Source organism: Neodiprion virginianus, chromosome 1, assembly GCF_021901495.1.
Source record: "Neodiprion virginianus isolate iyNeoVirg1 chromosome 1, iyNeoVirg1.1, whole genome shotgun sequence".
Classification (NCBI taxonomy): Eukaryota; Metazoa; Arthropoda; class Insecta; order Hymenoptera; family Diprionidae; genus Neodiprion; species Neodiprion virginianus.
The window spans coordinates 3,597,891-3,619,407 of record NC_060877.1 but is presented as its reverse complement, the minus strand read 5'-3'; the positions used below and the strand labels follow the sequence as shown (position 1 = coordinate 3,619,407).

General features: G+C 39.9%; 3 protein-coding genes across 3 annotated transcripts in view; 2 read left to right on the top strand and 1 right to left on the bottom strand.

The window, feature by feature from the left end:
• Positions 1 to 213: 213 nt before the first annotated feature.
• Positions 214 to 7,365, bottom strand: LOC124308235 (ubiquitin-conjugating enzyme E2-17 kDa). Its single transcript, XM_046770756.1, has 6 exons — positions 7,033 to 7,365; positions 6,157 to 6,220; positions 4,362 to 4,393; positions 4,038 to 4,115; positions 3,845 to 3,950; positions 214 to 3,160 (listed from the first exon to the last, which is right to left on the bottom strand). The coding sequence occupies exons 1-6, from the start codon at positions 7,054 to 7,056 to the stop codon at positions 3,021 to 3,023; spliced, it is 444 nt and encodes a 147-aa protein (XP_046626712.1). The 5' UTR covers positions 7,057 to 7,365; the 3' UTR covers positions 214 to 3,020.
• A 683-nt stretch (positions 7,366 to 8,048) lies between these two features.
• Positions 8,049 to 9,402, top strand: LOC124308221 (uncharacterized). Its single transcript, XM_046770729.1, has one exon. The coding sequence runs from the start codon at positions 8,283 to 8,285 to the stop codon at positions 8,976 to 8,978; it is 696 nt and encodes a 231-aa protein (XP_046626685.1). The 5' UTR covers positions 8,049 to 8,282; the 3' UTR covers positions 8,979 to 9,402.
• A 3,698-nt stretch (positions 9,403 to 13,100) lies between these two features.
• The window catches only part of LOC124308175 (uncharacterized), a 62,087-nt gene continuing 53,670 nt past the window's right edge, over positions 13,101 to 21,517 (top strand). Inside the window, exon 1 of the mRNA XM_046770625.1 lies at positions 13,101 to 14,030. Coding sequence (XP_046626581.1) covers positions 13,986 to 14,030 — 45 coding nt within the window. The 5' untranslated portion in view covers positions 13,101 to 13,985. The remainder of the gene's footprint in view (positions 14,031 to 21,517) is intronic.

Genomic DNA, 21,517 nt, shown 5'->3' with positions numbered 1-21,517 from the left:
GATAAGTTATTAAAAATGTTCGTTATTGCGTTATTAACATAATAATTACACATGAATATTTTTCCTTCCTTTCTATTTTATTTTATTTCAAAGTTTTTTTTTTCTCCTTGTTTTTCTTTTTAACCTTTCTATTACTTCTTCTCATCATTGTTATTTTTCACTTTTTTTTCACTTTTTTCTCTTAATTTTTTTTTTTTTTTGTTTTTTTTTTTATTGTTTCTCATCTTCATTACAGAACGAACAATTATCAATGGAGGAGAAAGTTTTTTTTTTTAAATACCTATACGTTGCCGCGTTTGATTCAAAAGGGGGTAGGGGAGAAAAAAAATACAGAAAAAAGAATTAAATTACAGTTAACTATACGTAATATGTATGTTAATATCATCGTTCGATCAGAGAAAAGATCGAAATCCCAATGAACTTACTATCCGCTTTTACATACAAAGTAGGCATTATCTTGCATCGTTTAATTCGAATAGTAATAATATTAATTCTTCGTTCAAATGAATTTTCCATTTCTTTTCCATATTTTTCTTTCCTTTATTAACCTCACAGTTATGAAAAAAGAAAAACCATGTAGGGCAACAACAAGAAACCTGCCTTTTATCTCTTCGCACCAACTCGAGTCAACTTTCGATTTATAAATCCTAGCTTTAAACGTAAAATACATTCAGTTATACACGCGAGTCGCGACGCAGTTATACATGTATATATGCAAATATCACCTGTTTTCATCGGAAGGCTATTATTTCAAACAGAACAAAAAAAAAAAAAAAACAAGCCATTCGCAAATTTACATTCAATTATTTTCACCAAGCCGGGGGTAGGTGAAAATTGAACCCAACGCCCATATTTAAAACATATATAAGTATAGTAGGTTCTTTGACATGAACGCGAGGATCGAAATAACACTGTTTAAAGACGCTAAGGTATTCTATTGTGTACGATTATTACATGGTTTTAAATAGTCTTATTTAGTGTACAACGTATGTCTTTCTAAAATGATAAACGCTATTTTGATGAGCATATCCATTTATCATTATTTCATATTCTTTTTTTAAATTTATTTATTTTATTTTGTTTTTTTTGAATATTTTTAAATTTTTTCCAGTAATTATTATCACTTACAAGTCCGTATGATCGCGAGAACGTTGGATACATGTATTTTTCATTGTTGAGAAACGAACAAAGAGATTACTTTTTTCATGTTAAATCATCATCATCATCCTCATCATTATCACCATCTCATTGTCATTATAATCATAATCATCATTTTTATCATCCTTTACAACCACAATATATATATATATATATATATAATTATAAAATACAAAGTTTTGCGAATACCTGTGACAATAATTAAAATTGATACACATATCTCATCACTATACATATACATTGTTAATTGCTATTTAAAAACATGGGCAAATTACAAATCATATACTGTGTATTATAATATAATATTGTATACTACGACTTCTTTTTTTTTTTAGATTTTTTAAACGTCATTTTTTTTTTTTTTTTCAATTATATTGTGGATGAAAGGTTTGCTCATTCCAAGCAAAGTCTAAAAAATAAGAAAAAAATGAGAATAGGAAAAAAAAAATGAATTGCATGTAAAACGAAAGATCATACGCTAAACGGAAAAATTACTCTACGCTATTTAAGGTGAAAAACACAAGGAGTCTACATTAATGATAGGGTGGTTTGAGGGGGACGGGGACACAGGGTGTTGATACCGAATGATTTTTTAATTTTGTATCGCAAGAAATGCGGCAGACACGCGTGAAAAATCCGCGTATGACTTCTCGCGAGGACCCGACGTACAGTTTCAGACGTTGCAACTGGCCATCTGCAGGCAAACCGCTCGTTAACTATTATCATTATTATTATTATCTTTATGGCAGTTGAGTGTAAATGAACGTATTACTAATGTATGCATGTATGTATGTATGTATGTATAACTCGATACGGATACAGTTGAATGATTTTTTATCATCGGAACATCGTTAAACGGGTGGAGGAATTTGAATAATGAAACAAAATTTATAGGTATAGTTTCAGTAGTATTTATATATAGAAGCCCAGTCTTACAAGAGAAAAAAAAAAAAAAAAAAAAAGTAGAAATCACCGCACATTTAAAAGGACGGGCAAATGTCGCTTCCGTTACACGTCGAAAAACTAACAATCAGCAGGTTGTCAGTCGAGGTTTTTTTTTTTTTATTTTTGCTTTTTCATTACTTGTTAAATCGCTTGTTTTGTTTCTCTCCTTTCTTTAAATATTGTGTAGTTTATTCATTTTGTTGCCTATATCTTTTCGTTTTTTCATCTTTTACCAAGAAAGTAGGTGTACAATATCATAATATCATATAAGCACAATTATTAGAAACAGTAGTATCTCAAGTTCAAATACAAATCCTACTTTTACTTTCCTATATTTGGTTATTTTAATTTAATTTATTTACGAAAATCAAAGCAGATATTATTAATCGATATTACTTGTTGTTGTTGTTGTTTTTGTTGATGTTGTTGTTGTTGATGTTGTCTTTATTTATTTCTCTTCCTTGTTTCTTTCCTGTTTCACATGTGTTTAATTATTCCAATAATATTCGGTCAGGGAGAGAGGATCTTTGCGTGTGTGTGTGTGTGTGTGTGTGTGTGTACGTTCGCGTGTAGTGTTTTGGCTTATTTGTGTGAAAATGTGTATCTTGCGTGAGTGTGAGTGTGTGACCACCTATTAAAAATTCTTAATTGTCTCAACTGCTGCTGTCGCCGCGGCATCGTCTTAAAACCCACTGGCTATTCTCAGGACGCGAAGGGAGAACAGATCATATTGATCACAACTGGTCACGACTGGTCCGAACGTGTTCTACAAGCTTGGGTGGCAGTGCGAACGTATAAAAAGAGACAGGCCGCTGCTAGGTTGAATCGGTGTTGATCGGTTAGTGGCATAATGATGGCTGGGGTTGTTTGCTGACAGACGTGGCGTTTAGATGTTAAGGTAAACGAGAATTGGCGCATCACATGGCATACTTGCGCGTCCATTCGCGTGCCAATTCGTTATACTTCTCCCTGTCGGTTTTGTATATCCTTGCTATCTCTGGCACCAGTGGATCGTCAGGATTTGGGTCGCACAATAGAGAACATATTGACAGCAACACTGCAATTATACAGATTAATCATAATTATTATTCAGCATTTTTCACCTCCATCTTTCACTATCAATTATTCAATACCACAAAATACGTCCTTTCATTTCTTTTGCAACGCGTGTCGTACGTGCAGAATGTTTGAACCGAGTTGTTGTCGCAACAATATTGTTAAAAATATACACTCGTGATATTTGCAACAGATTACCAACTGTGCTAGCAGAATTTTGCCACCAATTGGAACCGAAAAGGAAAAAAATAAATGAATAAATAAATAAAAATCACCATAGTATATATCGTTGAGAAGTCTGCAATCGCAAAGCGTGTTGAACAGAAAATGGACACGCGTGATACGATGCCAGAGATATCGAAGATACATCATTGAATTAAAAATGGCAAAATACGTAGTTCGATCACTATAAATAGTTCAAACGTTGCACGAAGTTGGCAATGACACAAAAAGTGCAATAGAAATGGACGTGGCAAAACATAAATAATTATCTATAATTGATCTCTAACACCGAGCAGTGTCGATAAAGAAGCAAATTTAATACAGCTACTATTACATTGTGATTATCTGAACTGCCTGGTCGAGGAACGAATGTTATAGATATATTTGAAATAATTGACAAGGCAAACTATTCGTGTTTAAATCGTATTGTTAAATTTAATATATTAAACTATAACGAATGTACCCTTTGAAATAGTAAGTGCTGGCGACCACTGCGATCTTAGTATATCCAAGCAGATACTTCCGTTACTGTTGATATTGGGGTGATAGATTCTGGTTGTGAAAGCAACCTAGGAAAAGGACATATGCGTTGAATAATATCGAACTGGTTATAAGAACACATAAGGTAGTTGGATAAAATTGACACGTCACCGTACCTTAGGAGGCTTGAATGGATAGTCTGTTGGGAAGTGAATTGTTAAGAAAAATACTCCTCCCTGGTATGGACTATCGGGCTGAAAATATATGCATGACATTTTTTATATGCTACTAAATTTCCACCTACTGTTGATAACTAAAATATACATATAATGAGTTAACGGTACATTATGTAAACTGTGAACATAATATTGAAATGACAATTTGCTGAACTCGTTTTGAGAGATGTGCGGTATGCGATGTAGAACATAAGACGAAAAATGAAGAAATCACAGATTAGATGTTGTGTGAGGATAAAACGATGAATATTGTTTATTACTCACTGGTCCCATTATGGTGGCCTGCCAGTGGAATACTGAAATTAAAGAAAGAAAGACATACAATTGTATTGTTGCGAAAATGTGTAACATGAGAAGATAATTATATATCTAAATGTTTGTTCACAGATCAATTGGCCAGCCAGTCATATCCAAGAAGTATAATACATGGAATAAGAAGCAAGTTCCTAACGAGTTTTCACGTAAGTGTAATTAACATTTCGTTAATGCATTTTAAGCTGAACCGATGTATACAAATCTTAAGACGTAAATAGTAAAATATTTTCCTGCATGAACAAGCGTGTGATAATATTATATGAAACTCTATGGCTAGAGAAAGGAAGTTCCTGTATCCGGATGTCTTATGGATATAACTTTATCATATTTTGAAAATTGAAAGACAAAGTGTCAAGTTTCAATATTGACGGTTTGTTATAAAATTAATATATGCTTCTCATTTCATACGAATAACATTCTCGGGAGTTGGAAAACTTTTCTCAAGTCTCCGCCAAGATAGGAAGAGGGAAAGGAGGGAAGGGAGAAAAAGATAGATTAGTCGTAGTCTGGCAAAACAGCAATTTTCTGTCCTATTGTCAAGTCACATACTAACGATACCCAAGAAGATGAGTCACATGGCCCAAGAATAAAATGCCATGACATGAAAGCTGCTGAAAGACTTTTGAAGCCGGCTGAAATAGTTTCAAGCACCCGATTCATTGGTGTGCGGATAATGAACTTGGTTTTAATCTCAATTGAAAATTAAAATGCAAGTTTATCGGCAAAGTTCGTTAGTTGTTCAGATAAATATTTTGCGTTCAGGTAAGTTGAAAGCAAATAAGCATTTCTGTAAAGATTTTCAAACTAAGTATCTGGTCAACATCGTGCCGACCAGTCGAAAGGGAATCAAGTTTATTTTATAATCGGCATTCAATACCAAAACCTGTTGCAATATAAACTAAAAAAAATGTAGAGAAAAATAGTTTGAAGAGCAGGTATTGGTAAGTAGTGGGTGTCGACTACCACATTGGTCTGAACTATTTATAGATTCTATATGAATGCTAGCAAAATTCTTATTTAAAAATCCAGGTTATCTGCCGTAGTAAAGGCAGAGCTTTTATACATCAAAGAAGCATTCATCCTAATAAAGGTAACGCTTATAAGTACTTGCACATATACCGAGCAGTCAGTTATATCTAACCGACATGATTAAAGACGCATTTATGTATGTTATTGAAATGTGTTGCCCAATAATGAGTTTTGAAACAATCGCTTCAGCTCTTAACAAAGTTTTCCTTATATTATTTGAGAGCTCATTTCTTACAATCCACAGTTCAATTCATATACTTTATTCTTAATCGCCTGAAATTTGTGTTCAAGACTGACCAGTGTCAGACAAAGAATACTTAAAACTTTTGCTATGGTGAGATATATAAAATTGCCAAATTTTTGAAGCTCTAACATTTTTCAAATCGTGAAGTTAAATTTAAGACAGTCGAAAAGAGACATCGAGGTACACTTGGCAAAAAGTACAAGTCTGCAACTGTCGATTCTGAACTTGTAAATTGAACAAAGATAAATTATATGAAATATATCAACAATGGGTGACATTTCTGAATCACACAGACAAGTAATGAAATCTCTAGCTGCAGTTGTAACACCTGAAACTTTAAGATTTCAGGTGCAGAAAAATTGAGTCAGAGGAAGAAAGATGAAGATGTTTTGGGCGAGGCAGGAAGCGAAATGAATACGAAGGAGTCAATGTCGACTTATTGAAAATAAGGTGGTGCAGTTTGTAACTTACAATCGTCTCCTACTGGACCAGCGGAGCATTGTGCAGGTGGATCCCTTCCCAGATCCTGGAGTTCCTGAAATGTTAAAAAACAGAGTTAAGTGCACTTGTAGAATTTGCCAAACCAATTAGCAGCTAGATCTACACTTGATTAAATCGCAACGCCACTCGATATCAATGACTCAGAATGTTCCAGAACATTTCCTGGTTATTCTACGAGTTGACCATAACAATCAGGTCCAGAGATCAATGACGTCACGATAACGTTCCAGCTGGTTCTAAGCCACAGAAATGAAACAACGCCAGCGAGTCTTTATTCAAAACGGCAAAGATTTTGTCGGAGGAAAAGTAGCGACGATAAAATATTGGTAAATTTGTTTTATCCGGACAGCGATTGGTTTATTGCGCGAACTTTGCAGGTCATGGAATTGGCGTTTATGGGGGTATATTCTTTTTTCTCCCAGTTTCAGAGTTATCTATAACCGTGTATATAAGCACATGTATATGGATGGATATATAGGTGTAGGCATATACAGACATATAACGCAGGGTTTTACGTTACTTCCGGCTATTTATCGGCCATCTACCAAGGATTTATCGTATTTTCACTGTCATTGTGGAATAATCACAATGAAAATAATTGACCGAGCAACACGTTGGGAATACGGTGATTTGAATACGCGATGGGACAGGCGATAAACGAAAGCACAATCGGGCAACGGAGAGTCGGAACGGTGAAAAAAAGGGGTAAAAGCCAACATGATTTTCAATGCTGGCTCACATTGCTTCACTGCAAAATTGTTAAGGGCGTTCAATTTGATTTAACGCACAGCACACTGTCCGCGGATACTTTTTATGAAGTATTAACACTAGGAATCGTTGACGTACCTTATTAATTCGTTTTAAAGCCATTTGATGGACTGTGTATTGATATAAACTGGCTGAAACCCAGACAACGAAACCCGCTAGCCAAGGATCTTTGATTAGGGATTGCAAGATGGCTGCCTTCTAAACGTCGTCTCACTACGTCGTTCAAGCTATTGTCTGCATGCCACCTTTTACTGGCCTCCACCGACTCCCCGGTATCGTTCAACGCGGGGAGAAATTATCGGAATTTCCAAAATATCCGTTAGCCGACTAAAATCCAACGGCACTATCGATTCGATAAGTTTTTATTCACTTCTTGATCTCCAACTCGATCCAGACTCCACGGATTTCCTTCTACCGGCGAACGCGGATTGTAGAGACTCGCGTTATGCGCCGCCCGACCGGCAGCCGGTCATTCGGTTTCCCGCCATACCGACGCGGCATTGACACTCGTCGAATATGGCGGCTACTTTTATAAAATCCTCATTTCACGTAACCAGCATGACGTAAACAGATTTTCAAAGAAGCCTTGTGACGCGCAACCGCGCATTTCACACCTTTCTCGGCGTGTCAAATCTTTTTTTTTTCTCTCTTCTCTTCTTTTTGCGCGATTCGGCTACACAGCATTTTATTAGACGAGTATTCGAAATGTCTTTTCAACCTGCATTTAAATTACGTTCTATTTCTGTAACATGCGATATTTTTCGGAGGGATTAAAATTGGGTAACTCACAAGTGTGTACGTCATTTTAAATCATTTTTTTTATTTCAAGTATCATACAATTCGTCAAATTCAGTTTAAAACTATCAAGTCCTCCTGCAGCGTAGAAGAAAAACATTAGGTATTTATTAATAAAAATATTCGATCACACGGAACAACGGTCTTCGGTAATATGAATTTCTACGAATATATATTGCGGAAAACGACGCGTAATGTGTATGCAGTGGATAATATTACATCTGTATCCATGTGGAGTGGATTAATCGATGATGAAACAAAACGCAAAGAACAGACGTCACGCGTGCCACGATGCGAGGTTACATAAACCGTTAACAGGAAGGAAAAAAAATAAATAAATATAAAAATTAACAAGTCTAAAGGCGACGAGCGTAATACGGTAACGGTACAATAAGGCATGCGCGATTTAACTTGCTGAACCGAAGTAAGAGAGGCGAAAAAAGTTATATCTAAAAAGAAAGAAAGAAGTGGGGGAAAAAAAAGAAAGAAAAGTAACAAACCCCGAGCTCTTTGCAACGTGTAAATTGAGTTTTATGGCGGAGCAGCGTAAGGCGGGCGAGTGCTTCTGCAGCAGACGAAAGAAAGGCACAGGAGGTAACAAGCCGAAGCCGTCGAGCAAGAGAAAGCGGCAAACGCTGGTGCACAATCCGGACGAAGAGATATGGCACGAGCCGTATATGCACTGCCTTCGTAAGGAATTTTCGCAAAAGTCGATACCGTGCGACTCGAAGATCGAGCTGCCGTGGCGAGACATCGCTCTCCCACCTGTCGCCATGAGGATCAGGCCTAACGTCACGGTCAAGGAGGAGCCAGTCGAGGAGGCAGCTCAGCTCCAGGAAATCGGCGGCGAGGACAGCGAGGGAGTCGATTCGAAGGAATCGACCGGGAAGATGAAGCTCCCGTGGAAGGACCTCCTGGTGATGGACACGGTCGCCCCGCAGCCCCGACTCCGGGCCGACGGTGCGCTCTGCGATTCGACCCTGGAGATACCCTGGGAGGATCTCGCCTTCGAAAGGCCGGTTGAAATACGCCCGATACCGGAGGAGGAGCTCTGCGATTTAGACGACGTCGAAATCCCCTGGGAGGACATACTGCTCCCCGCAAACATCGTCATCGAGGCCAGGAAAAAGAAGCACCCCTCCTCCAGGGGCCCACCGAATTATCTCTCCGCCAGGGGTGGTGCATGTTGCGGCGATAATCCCTGCTGCACAAAGGCCAGGCGAAAGTGACGTGGAAATTTTTTAAAATCATGAATTGTACGTATGTGACAGAACGACGAGGCTGAAGTTAGTAACGTTATCGTATCGAAACGTTGTAATAAAAATTACTATTTTGAAACTTTGGAATAACTAAAAAGTTGAATTTACTAAATCTGAGTTTGTTCATGCTTCATTAATGGTTTCCTAAATTTTAGAGAATTCTAATGTTGAAAAATAACGAGTTTCTATAGACGCATTATTACAATAACGTTATAAAAACTTCAGCCTGTAACAGAACGACATTGCAGTTCGTCGCTTATCAACGATAATGTCTCGGTTGCATATCGCGGTCTGAAGTTGGCAGCGATTCGGTTTCGTATAACGAATTATCGAGGTGCGAACCGTACAATCGAGATCCTGCGAGATCCCGTGTTTCGCTCCGCTTGCTTGTTTTTTTTTTTTTCTTGCAATTATTCACATTTTTCTTTCTCCTCTTTTTTTCTCCCTCCCGAATCCGTGCGTCTGTGTAACAAAGTCGACTGTACCCTCAAATTGGAAAGTCGTCATGACAGAATGCGACGGTTTTAACGCCCGCCACACTACCATTTCTCTCCACGATCCTCCGTTTGGTCAGAGTCTCGCCTCCTCCGGCCTAACCTCGGTGTCCTTGAGCCAAATTACACCACTCGTCATCGCTGCTACGGACTCGGAAGGCGATTATGAAACCTCCAGCGAAGGTCATCACAGTCCTCGGGCAAGTGCAGACTGCCGCAAACCATCGAATAACTTAGCTCGTTCTACCAGCGGTACCATCGTCCCCCAGTTGGTAGACGCCGTCCTGTTTCCCGATGAAGATAGTGCCCCGCAAAATGAGCTCACAGCTGCCAGTAACACGATCGTAGGTTAGCTTTCTCCATTCACGATCCTCGCGACTGATCCGGTATCCTTCTCTGACTGTGAGTCCCTATAATAACGCATGATGATGAATGAGATAAATGATGAACTGCAGGCACCTCTGACTCGCCCAGGATCGATTTGCCGGAGCGTCAGACCCCGTCGATGGGTTCCCGCAACCCGAGCCATCGGAATGAAGGGTCAGAAGTGTCATCGAGCACGAGTGTCGATGTCGACGAAATGAGCCTGAGGCGAACGGAGTACTTCGTGGCTCCAAAGGTCGAGAGCGATGCGAACAAGTCGGAGTCCCTGCCTGTGATCAGGGTCGCCACACCCTGGGGATCCTACGAGTATCCCGACGTTCACATACCGGCGGAACGTCTGGTGTCCGACTCGCCGGTTGACATCAGGGAAAAAATGCGGCTGATAGCGGCGTGCATGGACGGTTCGAATTCCTCCGGCACGACGAGATTTCACGACGAATCAAGACATTCCCTGTTTCCGGAGTTATCGGAGGATGCAGACGCGAGTCCTCGATACAAAGCATCGACAGATCGCGCGAGCGAAGTGGAAATCAGCGGCATGTATTGTCGCCCTGTTTCCCAAAGTTCACGCTCTGCAAGAATAAGAGTTGTCAATAGTCTCAAGGACTCCGCCGAGGCGTTGAACGTTCTACCGATCACAAGGAATTCCAAATTTGCTTCCGATTACACCTTTTCCCCGAGTCTAAGTGGCGCTAGTATGCCACCTGCGACGCCGAGCAACGAACCTCTCAGTCACAAATGTTCAAGTTTATGTCACCGAGAGTTGGAGTCTCAGCGTTTGACAACGACGAACAAGTCGTACGATCCGCTCTCCCGCATAGAAGGGGAACTTGGACCGCTACAAAACGAGCTCAGCGAAATTCGCGGCAAGGTCAGGGCTCTGAACCTCGACTACAACCTGTCCTGTATCAATGGCATGATCAAACTGCCCAAAATGGTGAATTGGACGAGGTCCGATATCCTCGGAAACCCTGCATGCCGACCTCAGGTCAAACCTGTCAAAGACGATTTCATTCTAAGCGACTATTTCCGCGCAGATGACAACCCTGTTTTTCAAAACGAAATGGAGGCTCCGAACCTCCCAAGCAACCACAAGGTCTCGGATTTCGACGGGACCAACTACGCGACTTATCGATGTCCGTTTGTCCAGCTGTTGTCCGCAGCTACCGAAGTCAGCCCGACATTCTACGGCTTGAAAGACCTCATCGAGGCCAAATCGACTGAAAACACCCTGAGTCACCCTGGCGTGGACATTGGCGTGCCCGTGGATGAGATTGGTGGCTCGGAGAATTGCAAACAGGAAATGGAATGGCCATGTTTCACTTCTCCACTGGGTTGTACGGACCGAAAATTGTCTTCGGTTCATATTTGCACAGCATCGCCTCCGAGGCTTGACAATCCAAAACCGGAAGTCGGAACCCTTGAAAGTGAAAAAAAGGTGGCGGAATCTTCCGAGAATCATCCGACAGCACCAGAAATCCGACTTCCCGACTTTTTGGACAGAATTTGTATAGTTCCGATCTCGTATATTGGCCCTATGCCCGATCCTCCGGCTGAACCGGTGTTCAGTTTCTCTAGGCCAGAAGAAGCCGCCGTCTCTGGAGCCGGGCACAAAGTCTTGAGAATCGAGCATCCTGATGTCCCCTTCAATCGTCGAGACCAGAGAGGCAATCGGAGTGTCGAGACGTCGTCGAGTTCTTCGGGTACGGTTTTGACCTGTGAAAGGCCAACGGATCGTAGCGAGACGTCGATGTCCTCTAGGAGGGAGCAGGACGATTCTTCGAACGAAAGTTCACTCTGCAGAGGGTCTGATAGAATAGGGCTGAAATTTGTAAAAAGGAGTTCGCGCAGTCATTCTTCGACGTTTGCACGGAGACAACAAGTCGGTACTGAAGAACCATTTGTTATACGAGGGTTAATTTGTGGGCCGGAAGATTTTTTATGACGGATAATACAATAATTTTTTTCGAGAATGATGTCGTTCTATCCTTGATTGATGGTATCTGAGTGTTTTATTCTTGAATACATACGAAACGAATGTGTATAACACAAACATATATATACTTGGTTACATATGTATATAATATTCACGCTACCTCAATTTATTAATTAATCAATCTCAAGGGCGAGGGTATATGATCACAGCCATTGGGTTGGCATAAATTAGAGCTGCGTAGTCCGGATCGTAAGAAAGATGCGACATAGCCGGAAGAACACCAGTAGGTACCGCTCTCCAATTTTCCAGTGGAGGATATCTGCATTGACGTCGGCGAGTTACGTCACGTTTTTGTACCTCGATCTTTGTGTTAATAACCGTATGGGGGGTTAAACTGTATAGCGACTTCAATCGATGAAATACGACGGAGTATATTTCAACGCAATGGATAACGAGCTTTATAAGTTGGTTGTATATGCAGGTAGAATTTTGAGACAATGGAACCCGTCACTTACAGATATTCACGTTATTCCGCCTGGATTCAGACCTATTCAAATTTCAATATAGAACCACCGGAAGAAGAAATTGTACGTTTATCGAACCATTACACTGATCGTTCATCATTCATGTATCTATAACAGAACATGACCTAAGTAATGACAATAAACGCCTGTACAGGTTTTCCTATTCAAACTGAAAACTCGGTTTCAGTCTACTGGTATTATTTGTCAGTGAACCAATTAATTTGCAGTACTAATTGAAGCTGAAATTGTAGGCGATAATTGCTAACAAATTAATGCCGTTGTAACATTAATAGTGCAAGTGTATGACAAAAATAAGAGAAAAAGAAAGAACACGATGGAGCCCCGCATTATCAAATCATCCGTTTGAATTTACCTTTTGCAGGCACGTTCATTCTATGTGTAAAGGTGAAAGCCGCGGCACGTCATCACCGATTATCAATGCCAGATACCTACGTACTGATTGTCACAATTATGAAAACAGCATGCTTTTTCTGTATATAATATTAAGCCAAGCCTGGAAGTGAGAAATTGGATTGGAATTTATAATATTTTATGTTTAAGTTTAGGCTTCTCCAAGAGTCATATTCGATTATTCGAAAAGAAAAACAAAAGGCGAAAGCCTTGGGTTTACCCGACGGTCGGAAGGAGGAATTTCGACGTTACCGACGCGGCGAAGAAAGTCGAGTGGTGGCAGCACGGTCGGCGGTGGGGCGACGTTCGCAAATCTACATTCGCGTGACGGGTGGCGGCAGTGAACGAGTGACGTCGTGACGGTGCGCGTCGCGACCGAGAACGAGCGAGCGAGAAAGAGAAAAAAAACAGACAGAGAGAGATAGAAGGAGCGACGGATGTTCTCGGCGAAAATGGCGTAGTCCAGCGAGTGTCGCGACGTTGAAGCGACGTTCCTCGCGATTGGTAATACGGCCGAGGTGCCAAGTTCCGAGTAAATGCCGGGCAGTCAGAAACAGTGCCGTGGCAGCAGCGAGGCAGTGACAATCGCCAAGGTTCGCGATACGAAAGGAGTGAACGAAAGAGTTACGGCTCTACCTTTTTTATTCCATTAATACAGTGGTGAATTAAAATGGAGTAAAGGGCGGAAGAGGCAAGGGGGGGGATTCGCGTGGTCAATAAGCAATCGTGTGATCTCGCGGAGTGTTTCTATGCTCCGTCAAAGATGCCCGACGTTCGCGACAAACGGCGTTATTTGCGATCCTTTCTTGTTTACCTTATTGAACCGTTTCGAACCAAGAGCGTCCTCGAATGACAGACCGAAATCTGTGCTTTTAACACTCGACGACAACGACGACGACGACGACGTATCGTGTGAATCGTACCTGCTGTGAAAGTGATAATCGTTTGCGACGCGCCGTTTGAACCGTTATTTTAAACCGTCGAAAACGCCGTCCTGACGCCAGTTTATTATAATCGCAATACGACCGATCGGCGATACCTACCGATTAGTTTTACCAATTACTCAGCAGCCCCGACGATCGGACAACTGACAGATTGACGACCTTGCAACAGGCTTAAGATGGCGCTGGTTCTGTTTTGACGTACGGACTTGTCGCCTCGACGCCGTTCTTCTTACAATCGAAACCATCGACGACTGGATTTTATCACGGTTTTTGGAGTACCGATTATGAACAGAGGATTCTACGTAGCCTGTGCACCGTACGTATATCCGGTGAGTATTCATCCCCCCCTTCATTTCTATCCTCGATTCATTGTCTCTTCGAATGTGGTACGATCTATGTATGCGAGTGTGTGTGTGCATTTTTTGTTTTACACCGCACAACGCGGATTTGCCTTTATTATCATTCTTATTATCTCTGCCGTTGTTATCGACGCTATTTGGGCTCCGGAAGTCAGATGATTGTATGTACTTATGTACATATTTCATCGCTATTGATACATTTCTAGTCGGTTCATTTTCCGGCTTCGATGCATACATCGCGGTGTGGTTGACATTCGGCACGTACGATTCGACAGCTTTCAACACCTGGTTATTCGTCGTCGTTTCGTTCGTTCGTTTCACGTGGCTCGACTGCTACGATAGTTTTGTCTCTCGATATGAAACTAGGCAGGCAACTGCTTTCTTACGTCACAAATCCCGTCTCTTGAGTCACGACCGCTATTGTCCAGGATACACGGAGAGGTAAAAACCGGGTGAAAAGTCGCACGGAATTTAATACGGCATGCACACGGTGTATATTAATTTGCGTAACTTATCGTCCGAACGTCAGTACGTTATACGAAAGAATACCGTTGCGTTGATCTCGATTACCTCCGACGAAAAGTTTGCATTACAAGTGTGAATTTTTAATGTTTTAAAAAATATATGCCGCCGAGACACCGGTGAAGTTAATATCGTAAAGCATTCAGCCCCGTATTAAAGTCTGTTGTAAAAGGCTCTCGAAGGACGCGTAAAACTTACAACAGACTTTATAAACTCGTTGACGAAAGACACGAGCCGTAATTAGCTGCAGCAGACGAGAGATGAGGAGGAGGGGCGATGCATAAACGAATTCTCGAGAATGCATGTAAATTATTATATTAAAAGCCTTCGATTTGTACGCGTTTCAATTTATGAACTACGGAAACGTGAGATCGATAGTCATCGATGATTTTTCAAACGACAAAAGCAGTCGGCGGTCTTTTGTCGTGAAGCGATGAATTGTCAAAATTTTCAGTTTCCAACCTCCAACCAAGATTCCAACTCTCCACGCTAGTTTTCGATCAATTAAATCCCTCCCCCCTCTCCCGTTATCATCCTCGCCGTCATGAGCGACAAGGAAACGCTCCCCCTTCAACCAGGGGATAAAATTTCTCCAAAGATCGTCGGAATTCCCGAAACTCTATCGTTAGAATCAACGGGAGCATTATCGGACATTGCTGCCGAGGCCGATCGGTTTGCAGAAAATCATTCAAAATCATCAGATTCTGAGGTATTCATTAATTAATATTGCGAACGGATCGAAAGTTGTTTATTGTATATTTTACACTGCCTGTGTCTTTATCGTCGTCATCGTCGTTTCATTACTGCCCGCAGGAGAGTAATAATAATAATGATAAGAGTAGGAGCCGCGGGAACAGTAAAGAGGGAAAAGGATTCTTTCGTCTCTCAAAGTTTCTTTCACGGAATCGCATAATTATCGGCCCTGGCAGCAAAGAACCAGAAGAGACTTCGATCGGTTCTTCGAATACCGTGAAGACCGGCTCATCATCGGTCTCCAACGAATCTCGGACAAATTATTCGAGCCGAGTTCCATCCAGAATGTCGAGTATCGGTAGCCACTTCAGACGGTTGATGAGGTTTAAAAGCAGTCAGAGAAACGTTAAAACCGAGGAGCAAATTGTCGTCGTTTCATCGGTCGAACCCTTTCCCGTGATTTCTGAAAACGGGGGAATTGCGTCGGGTGCGTAATTATCATTATCATTATTATATTTGTTGATAATCAAGTTAATCGATCAATAATCGCCCTGGTACAACGATAATTATAGACTTTGATCAGAGATCACAGCGTCCGTACAACGAGGATTATGATAATAAAAATGTAGACGAACGTGTTGCTGCGGTGGCGGAAAAATTATCCGAAATTTCTAAGACGACACCCGTAATTATCGACGATGCTGTTGGACCGCCGCTGTTGCGGTCGTCGAGTAAATGAAATATGTATAAAATTTATTTTACGCTACGTAATTGGATGTCCAAATTTGTCTACTACTTTTATTTTAAAAAATTGTTTTTTTCTATGGTCCTGTATTCTACATAAATGCGAGATCCATGCGCTGATATACTCGTGCGTTAAACCCGTGACGGTTTTTGATTAACAACAGCGATGGCGATGGAGGACGTAGTTATCGGAAATTCCGCGACTACAATTCCCTTGATTTCATCCACGGTCACTATTACAAATCCTCGTGTTCGACAGAGAAGTTCGGGAAATGATACAAGCACGATGATCGTTGCCGATGAATTTGATGTCATGGACGCAGCTAATTTGGAAGGGTGCGAATTTGTTTAATAATTCGTTATGTAGCGATATTGATTAAACGCCTTTATTTGTTCAATCATTCTCGCGGCAAGTCAACGGCTCTCACTTATGTACTATACTTAGAGCCGAGGTCCACGTGCAGATGGATAGACGAACTCGTGACGCCCCTGAAATCCGATCGGATTATTTTATTTACCCTCAACAATCGGAAGAGTCACGTGTCGAACCGAACGTGACCCAAAATAGAGCCGAAAGTCGCCGTGAAGTAGAAAGAAACGGCTCAATCATTGGAACAGTCGGGTAAGCGTAGACATTGCGTTGAACCTGATCATTACCTGCAAAGGTGGTTAATTCTTCTGGCAAATATTGGAAGATATTAGCAATCAAAAAAGACTGCAGAGGATCAGTGATCTAGACGACGATTCGGTGAACCGAAGAACCGTGGAAGGAACTTACTGTTAGTCCATTGGTATCCAAAAACTCTAGCAACGTATGCAGGTGATGATCCTATAATGCACAAGAGACATAATCATCGACGATAGACAAATCTCCTCCAGGCTGAAGTTAGTAACGTTATAACGTGTAGCGAAATAACGCTAGGGGGAAAAAATCATTATTTTGCAATCTTAGAATGATTTTTAAGTAGTTGGTTTTTCAAATTATAACTATAATTTTTTTTTATCAAGATTTACTGAATATATCAGCAGACAATCCTAAAGGTACAAAGCGACAATTTTCCCTAAACGTTGATTGTTACAGTAACTTTACTAACTTCAATCTCATAAATCTTCCGTAAATGCCGTCATCCTATTCTGGTCTCAGCATTTCCATAACAGTATGAGGATCCAAAAATGCCTTCAACCAGCTGCAGTGAGGGAACAAATAATCTTATTGTTAGTTAGTTAGCTGACTTTATTGATTTCAATGGTAAAAAAAGGGAGTCAGGTTTTTCGAAGTAATCGCGCCGAGTGATCATGTTCCTTGTGAAAACGTACACCGTATCTTGATGGAGACCGTAGACCACAAAACAGAGTCCAGAGAGAGAGAGCGAATTGGTCGGGTTCCTGCAGCAGGACCTGCGTCAGGATCAACTTTGAGCCTGTGTATCTGTATATTTCTGGAGTCCCCGGAGAACGGCGGAAGGAATATGAAACGATGTACGATTCGTGGTAACTTTGAGTAAAAAAGAAAGAACCCGAGTCTACCATTTTTTACCACTACTGATATCGATGTCGTTGATAGATGGTTGCGGATGTCTCTCATTTTCTTTATTAGGAGACTCACAGGCTTTTATACCTCACTGATTCTCTATTACATTCCATTCTATTCTGTTATTATTATTGTTATAAATTCGCGATACAGATTACAGCGTTTCAACCATATTAATCGTATACGACTACTTTTCATCACGATTAAAGTTTAAGTTTCGATTTTACGAGTGTGGCGCGAAGGAAGAAGTAATTGAAAAAAAAGCGCACTCAGACAGGGGACAATTCGCACGCTCCAGTTTCTCTCTCTCTGATATACATATCCAGTGTCTTTTCTATCTTTTTCTCTTTTCTCGTCGACGTAGACGTCGCATGCGATTCTTCCGCGTTGCGCGTATTCACGCAGCAATAAATGCGTGTGCATGCGTCGTCTCCTCGAGTCAAATTGCAATTCGATACTCTGACGCACGCACACGAAAGCGCGTTGATACTTTTGGTCCTCGTTTGTATGAATACTATCACGTATGCGACTGCTCGATTTTCGCGACGATCGCCGCTGTCATGACACCGCGAGTAAGCGAGCCATGCATGCGATGCGGTTTCTCTTTGCGTTTCGAACCGCGAATAATACTCTACCGTCTACGTGTAGGTGAACGCATGGGTAGGCACACACATGTTACACGTGCAAATGTATAACATATTTTTATACAATATAACGCGGTTATCTACGTCTATGTATGTATACTTGTCGAAACAAGACGGTAAAACAATACGAGAAATGAACCAAAAAAATTAAGAAAGAAATGTTAAAACATATTGCTAAATCGAAAAGTTTAGGTGATATGAAATATATGTATAAATATGTGCTGTACACGATGATTACATTGTGGAGTAAGAAGAGAATGATAGTTTTGAGATGTGTCGAAAATATGTAATTATACATCGTATACATGTATATATAGAACTTTTAATAATCGCATACATTTTATACGCGCTGAAAGGTACGAGTAACGGTATATTCATATATGTATGTATATGCGGTTGTTGGTTTACATTTGCAACTATATCAGGTTATATTATTATTATTATTGTTGTTGTTATTGTTATTATACCGAACTACCTATCCTCATATAGTGCAGGTAATCCAGCACGGGCGGAAATGGTTTCGAGCAATAACTGGACACGAGAGATACGAGAGTGGCTTATGAACGGTGACGGGAATAATACGCGTAGCACAAAAGAAAAAAAAGAAAAATAAATTTGATCGTGGCCTAATTGCAAATAAGATCTGCACCGAGTCATTATTATCGCGTATATTATGCAATGAATATATTTCGTTTTCTTCGACTTTGGCTGAACGGAAAAAAAACTTATTAAACTATAAAGGTGTGGGTATATATATATATATGGAGCATTCCCCGTCAAGTCGACGGGTCATGGACTTCACCCCCTCGAATTTTGATGTCGAATGGATTTTTTGGTTTGTTTCGGTAAAAAAATGTTGTCTCTAATTTTTGAAAAATCTCGCGATAAATATCCTTTACATGAAAATGGAAATTCTTAAAATCGTTGAAATTTTTTTTTATAACATCGGGTACTCTAAAACACATCTTTCCATCGTGATTCAAAAATGGAATGAAATTGCTGAATAGATTTTCTCTTTGTTTGTATTTTTATTTTGTATTCGTGTATTTATCAATTACAAAATATTCAGCATTCTCTATCCATTTTCGAATAACGACGCTTTTGCATGTGTTTCAAGAGTAGTTGAAAACGTTTCATCGATTGTAAAAATATCCATCTTTATTTAAAGGATGTTTCGGGTCGCCACAGGTTTCCGAAATGGCGGAAAAATTTGGAAAAATCGAGATACCATTTTCGACCGAATTGGGGTGAAATCCGTGACCTGTTGGACTGAAGTTGAATGCCCCACATATATGTGTAAAATAAAATAATATACATATATACGTCGTGGAGAGTGAAATTTCATTTTACATCGTATCCTTGCATTGTATAATGTGTAGGTAATATAACATTGTCAACGATTATTATTGTTGACAATATCATGGCACGGCTGGGAATCCTCGCTAGCTTTCACCGTCGTTTATAATACCGATGGCAATCAGCGCCGGAAGTGAGCCGTACGAATTAGGCTTTTTATTACTTTCAACGATATCACATAGCCGCTGCTGACGAGATCGTTAAACGACTTTGAAAGTCATTTCTTCCGTAATTTGGGGCATATTATATTAACGTATGTACTAGCTATATTGGTAGTCGCATTATCGTCGTAATCATTCGGAGAATATTATTGTTTTTTAAAAGTGTATTTCCACAGTTTTACATTTTTTAATTTTTTTTTGTATTTTCTCCACCAACGAAGAGAGCAGAATTCCAGAGTCGCACGCTCGTTTATTATTTATATTACTCAGGTAGGTAGGTAATTGCAAAAATCCCGTTTTATTCGCTGAAACGAATTCAACGTTAGATTCTCACACACCTTCGTTACTACCACGTGGCTATTACGCGATATTCTCGTGTCTGACTCATTCATCTCGTCGTTCGTTCGGTGTCTAGATAAAGTCTAACGCATGATGCGAGGTGAGGTGGTGGATAAGTAGCGAAGATATCGGGTTCTGCAATTTTGCATTATTACAAATGCGTGCCTCAGAATGATTGTTTATTAGTTAGAATCAATTCAACTCGTTTCAAGAAAAATCGTATTATCTATAAGAGTGCATTATTAATTACAATTTATCTCTTTTCTGTTCACTTTGAAGTATCATTGCGCTGAATCACGAGTAAAATAATAATACCATACCTTCAATTAATTGACTGAAATTTATTCTTTTTACGTTGCAATGCTGGAATAATTAATTCTTACCAAAGTCAGTACAGAAATGTAGGATTTATTTAACACGCGTTAACCTGATGATATATTTATCAATGCACGAGAATAAATTGCTAATGGTACACGCAAAATTTCATCCATGGTCTTGTTTCTTATATTTTCTGGCCGTAAAAATTAAAAAAATGGTGGGACCTACTTGTGATAATTTGGAAAATTTTGTTCCGCGATATTCTGCACAGTTACAACGACGATTAGCAGCGAATTCGCGTGTTATATATAGGTATATATGTGTAGGCGATGGTCGTGTCCGGGTACCCGGGTCGCGTACTTGTACTCCCGAAGTATCAAGATTCCGTTCGTGACGACTAGGGGCCTGGCACGAAGTATGGATTTTGATGTTTTACCTGGTTATATAGATTTCTGAAACACTGCGGAGTTTTATCATATCCAACCTGAAGGCAGCTTTGCAAGCCTTGTCAGCCGTGCACGATTACACCCTCAAAACTAGTGCATGTATACCATGTGTATATTTGTTCAAATTATGTATAATTCAGGAAGGACGGGAGAAAGGAGGAAATTAGGGTCTAACAATGCGGCAGGATAGCCTTTCCCTCAAATTATTATACAAAGTTTATTTATATTATGTATTAATCATTTTCGATGAAAAATTGTTGAAACTTGCCGATAGATTATTCGATGTGTGCCACGATTAGATTTTTCCAACGTTTCTACCTACGTTTAAATCCCATTATGCGTACGTTTTAAATTTTATGTCCAGAGGCAAAATAGTTGACAGTGGATTTCAGACTTTACATATTTCTATATACTTGTAATATCCAACCTTTTGTTTCCTGTAACGTATATAATGACTAGCCTTCATTATTTCTATCTAATTGACGCGTTTAATTCTCTAAATTCTTTGCCTTCTTTTTTTTCTAACCATACTACGTAAAAATTATATAAAATTTTCATAACATGGAAAATTTTTTGAATTTTCTTCTTCCACCGACGAATGAATTGATGATGTGGAGAAATTTTATTTTGAATAAAATGTAGTATTATTATACCTACGTTACGTATAGTTGACAGATTATCATGATTATACCTAATAAGTTTT

Bases quoted from the DNA above. Each gene is read 5' to 3' on its own strand.
- LOC124308235 (XM_046770756.1), bottom strand. From the start codon at position 7,056: ATGGCTTTAAAACGAATTAATAAG. The intron at 6,221-7,032 runs GTACGTCAACGA...TTAACATTTCAG, and splicing joins CTTTAAAACGAATTAATAAG to GAACTCCAGGATCTGGGAAG. The intron at 4,116-4,361 runs GTGAGTAATAAA...ATATATTTTCAG, and splicing joins AGGCCACCATAATGGGACCA to CCCGATAGTCCATACCAGGG.
- LOC124308221 (XM_046770729.1), top strand. From the start codon at position 8,283: ATGGCGGAGCAGCGTAAGGCGGGCGAGTGCTTCTGCAGCAGACGAAAG.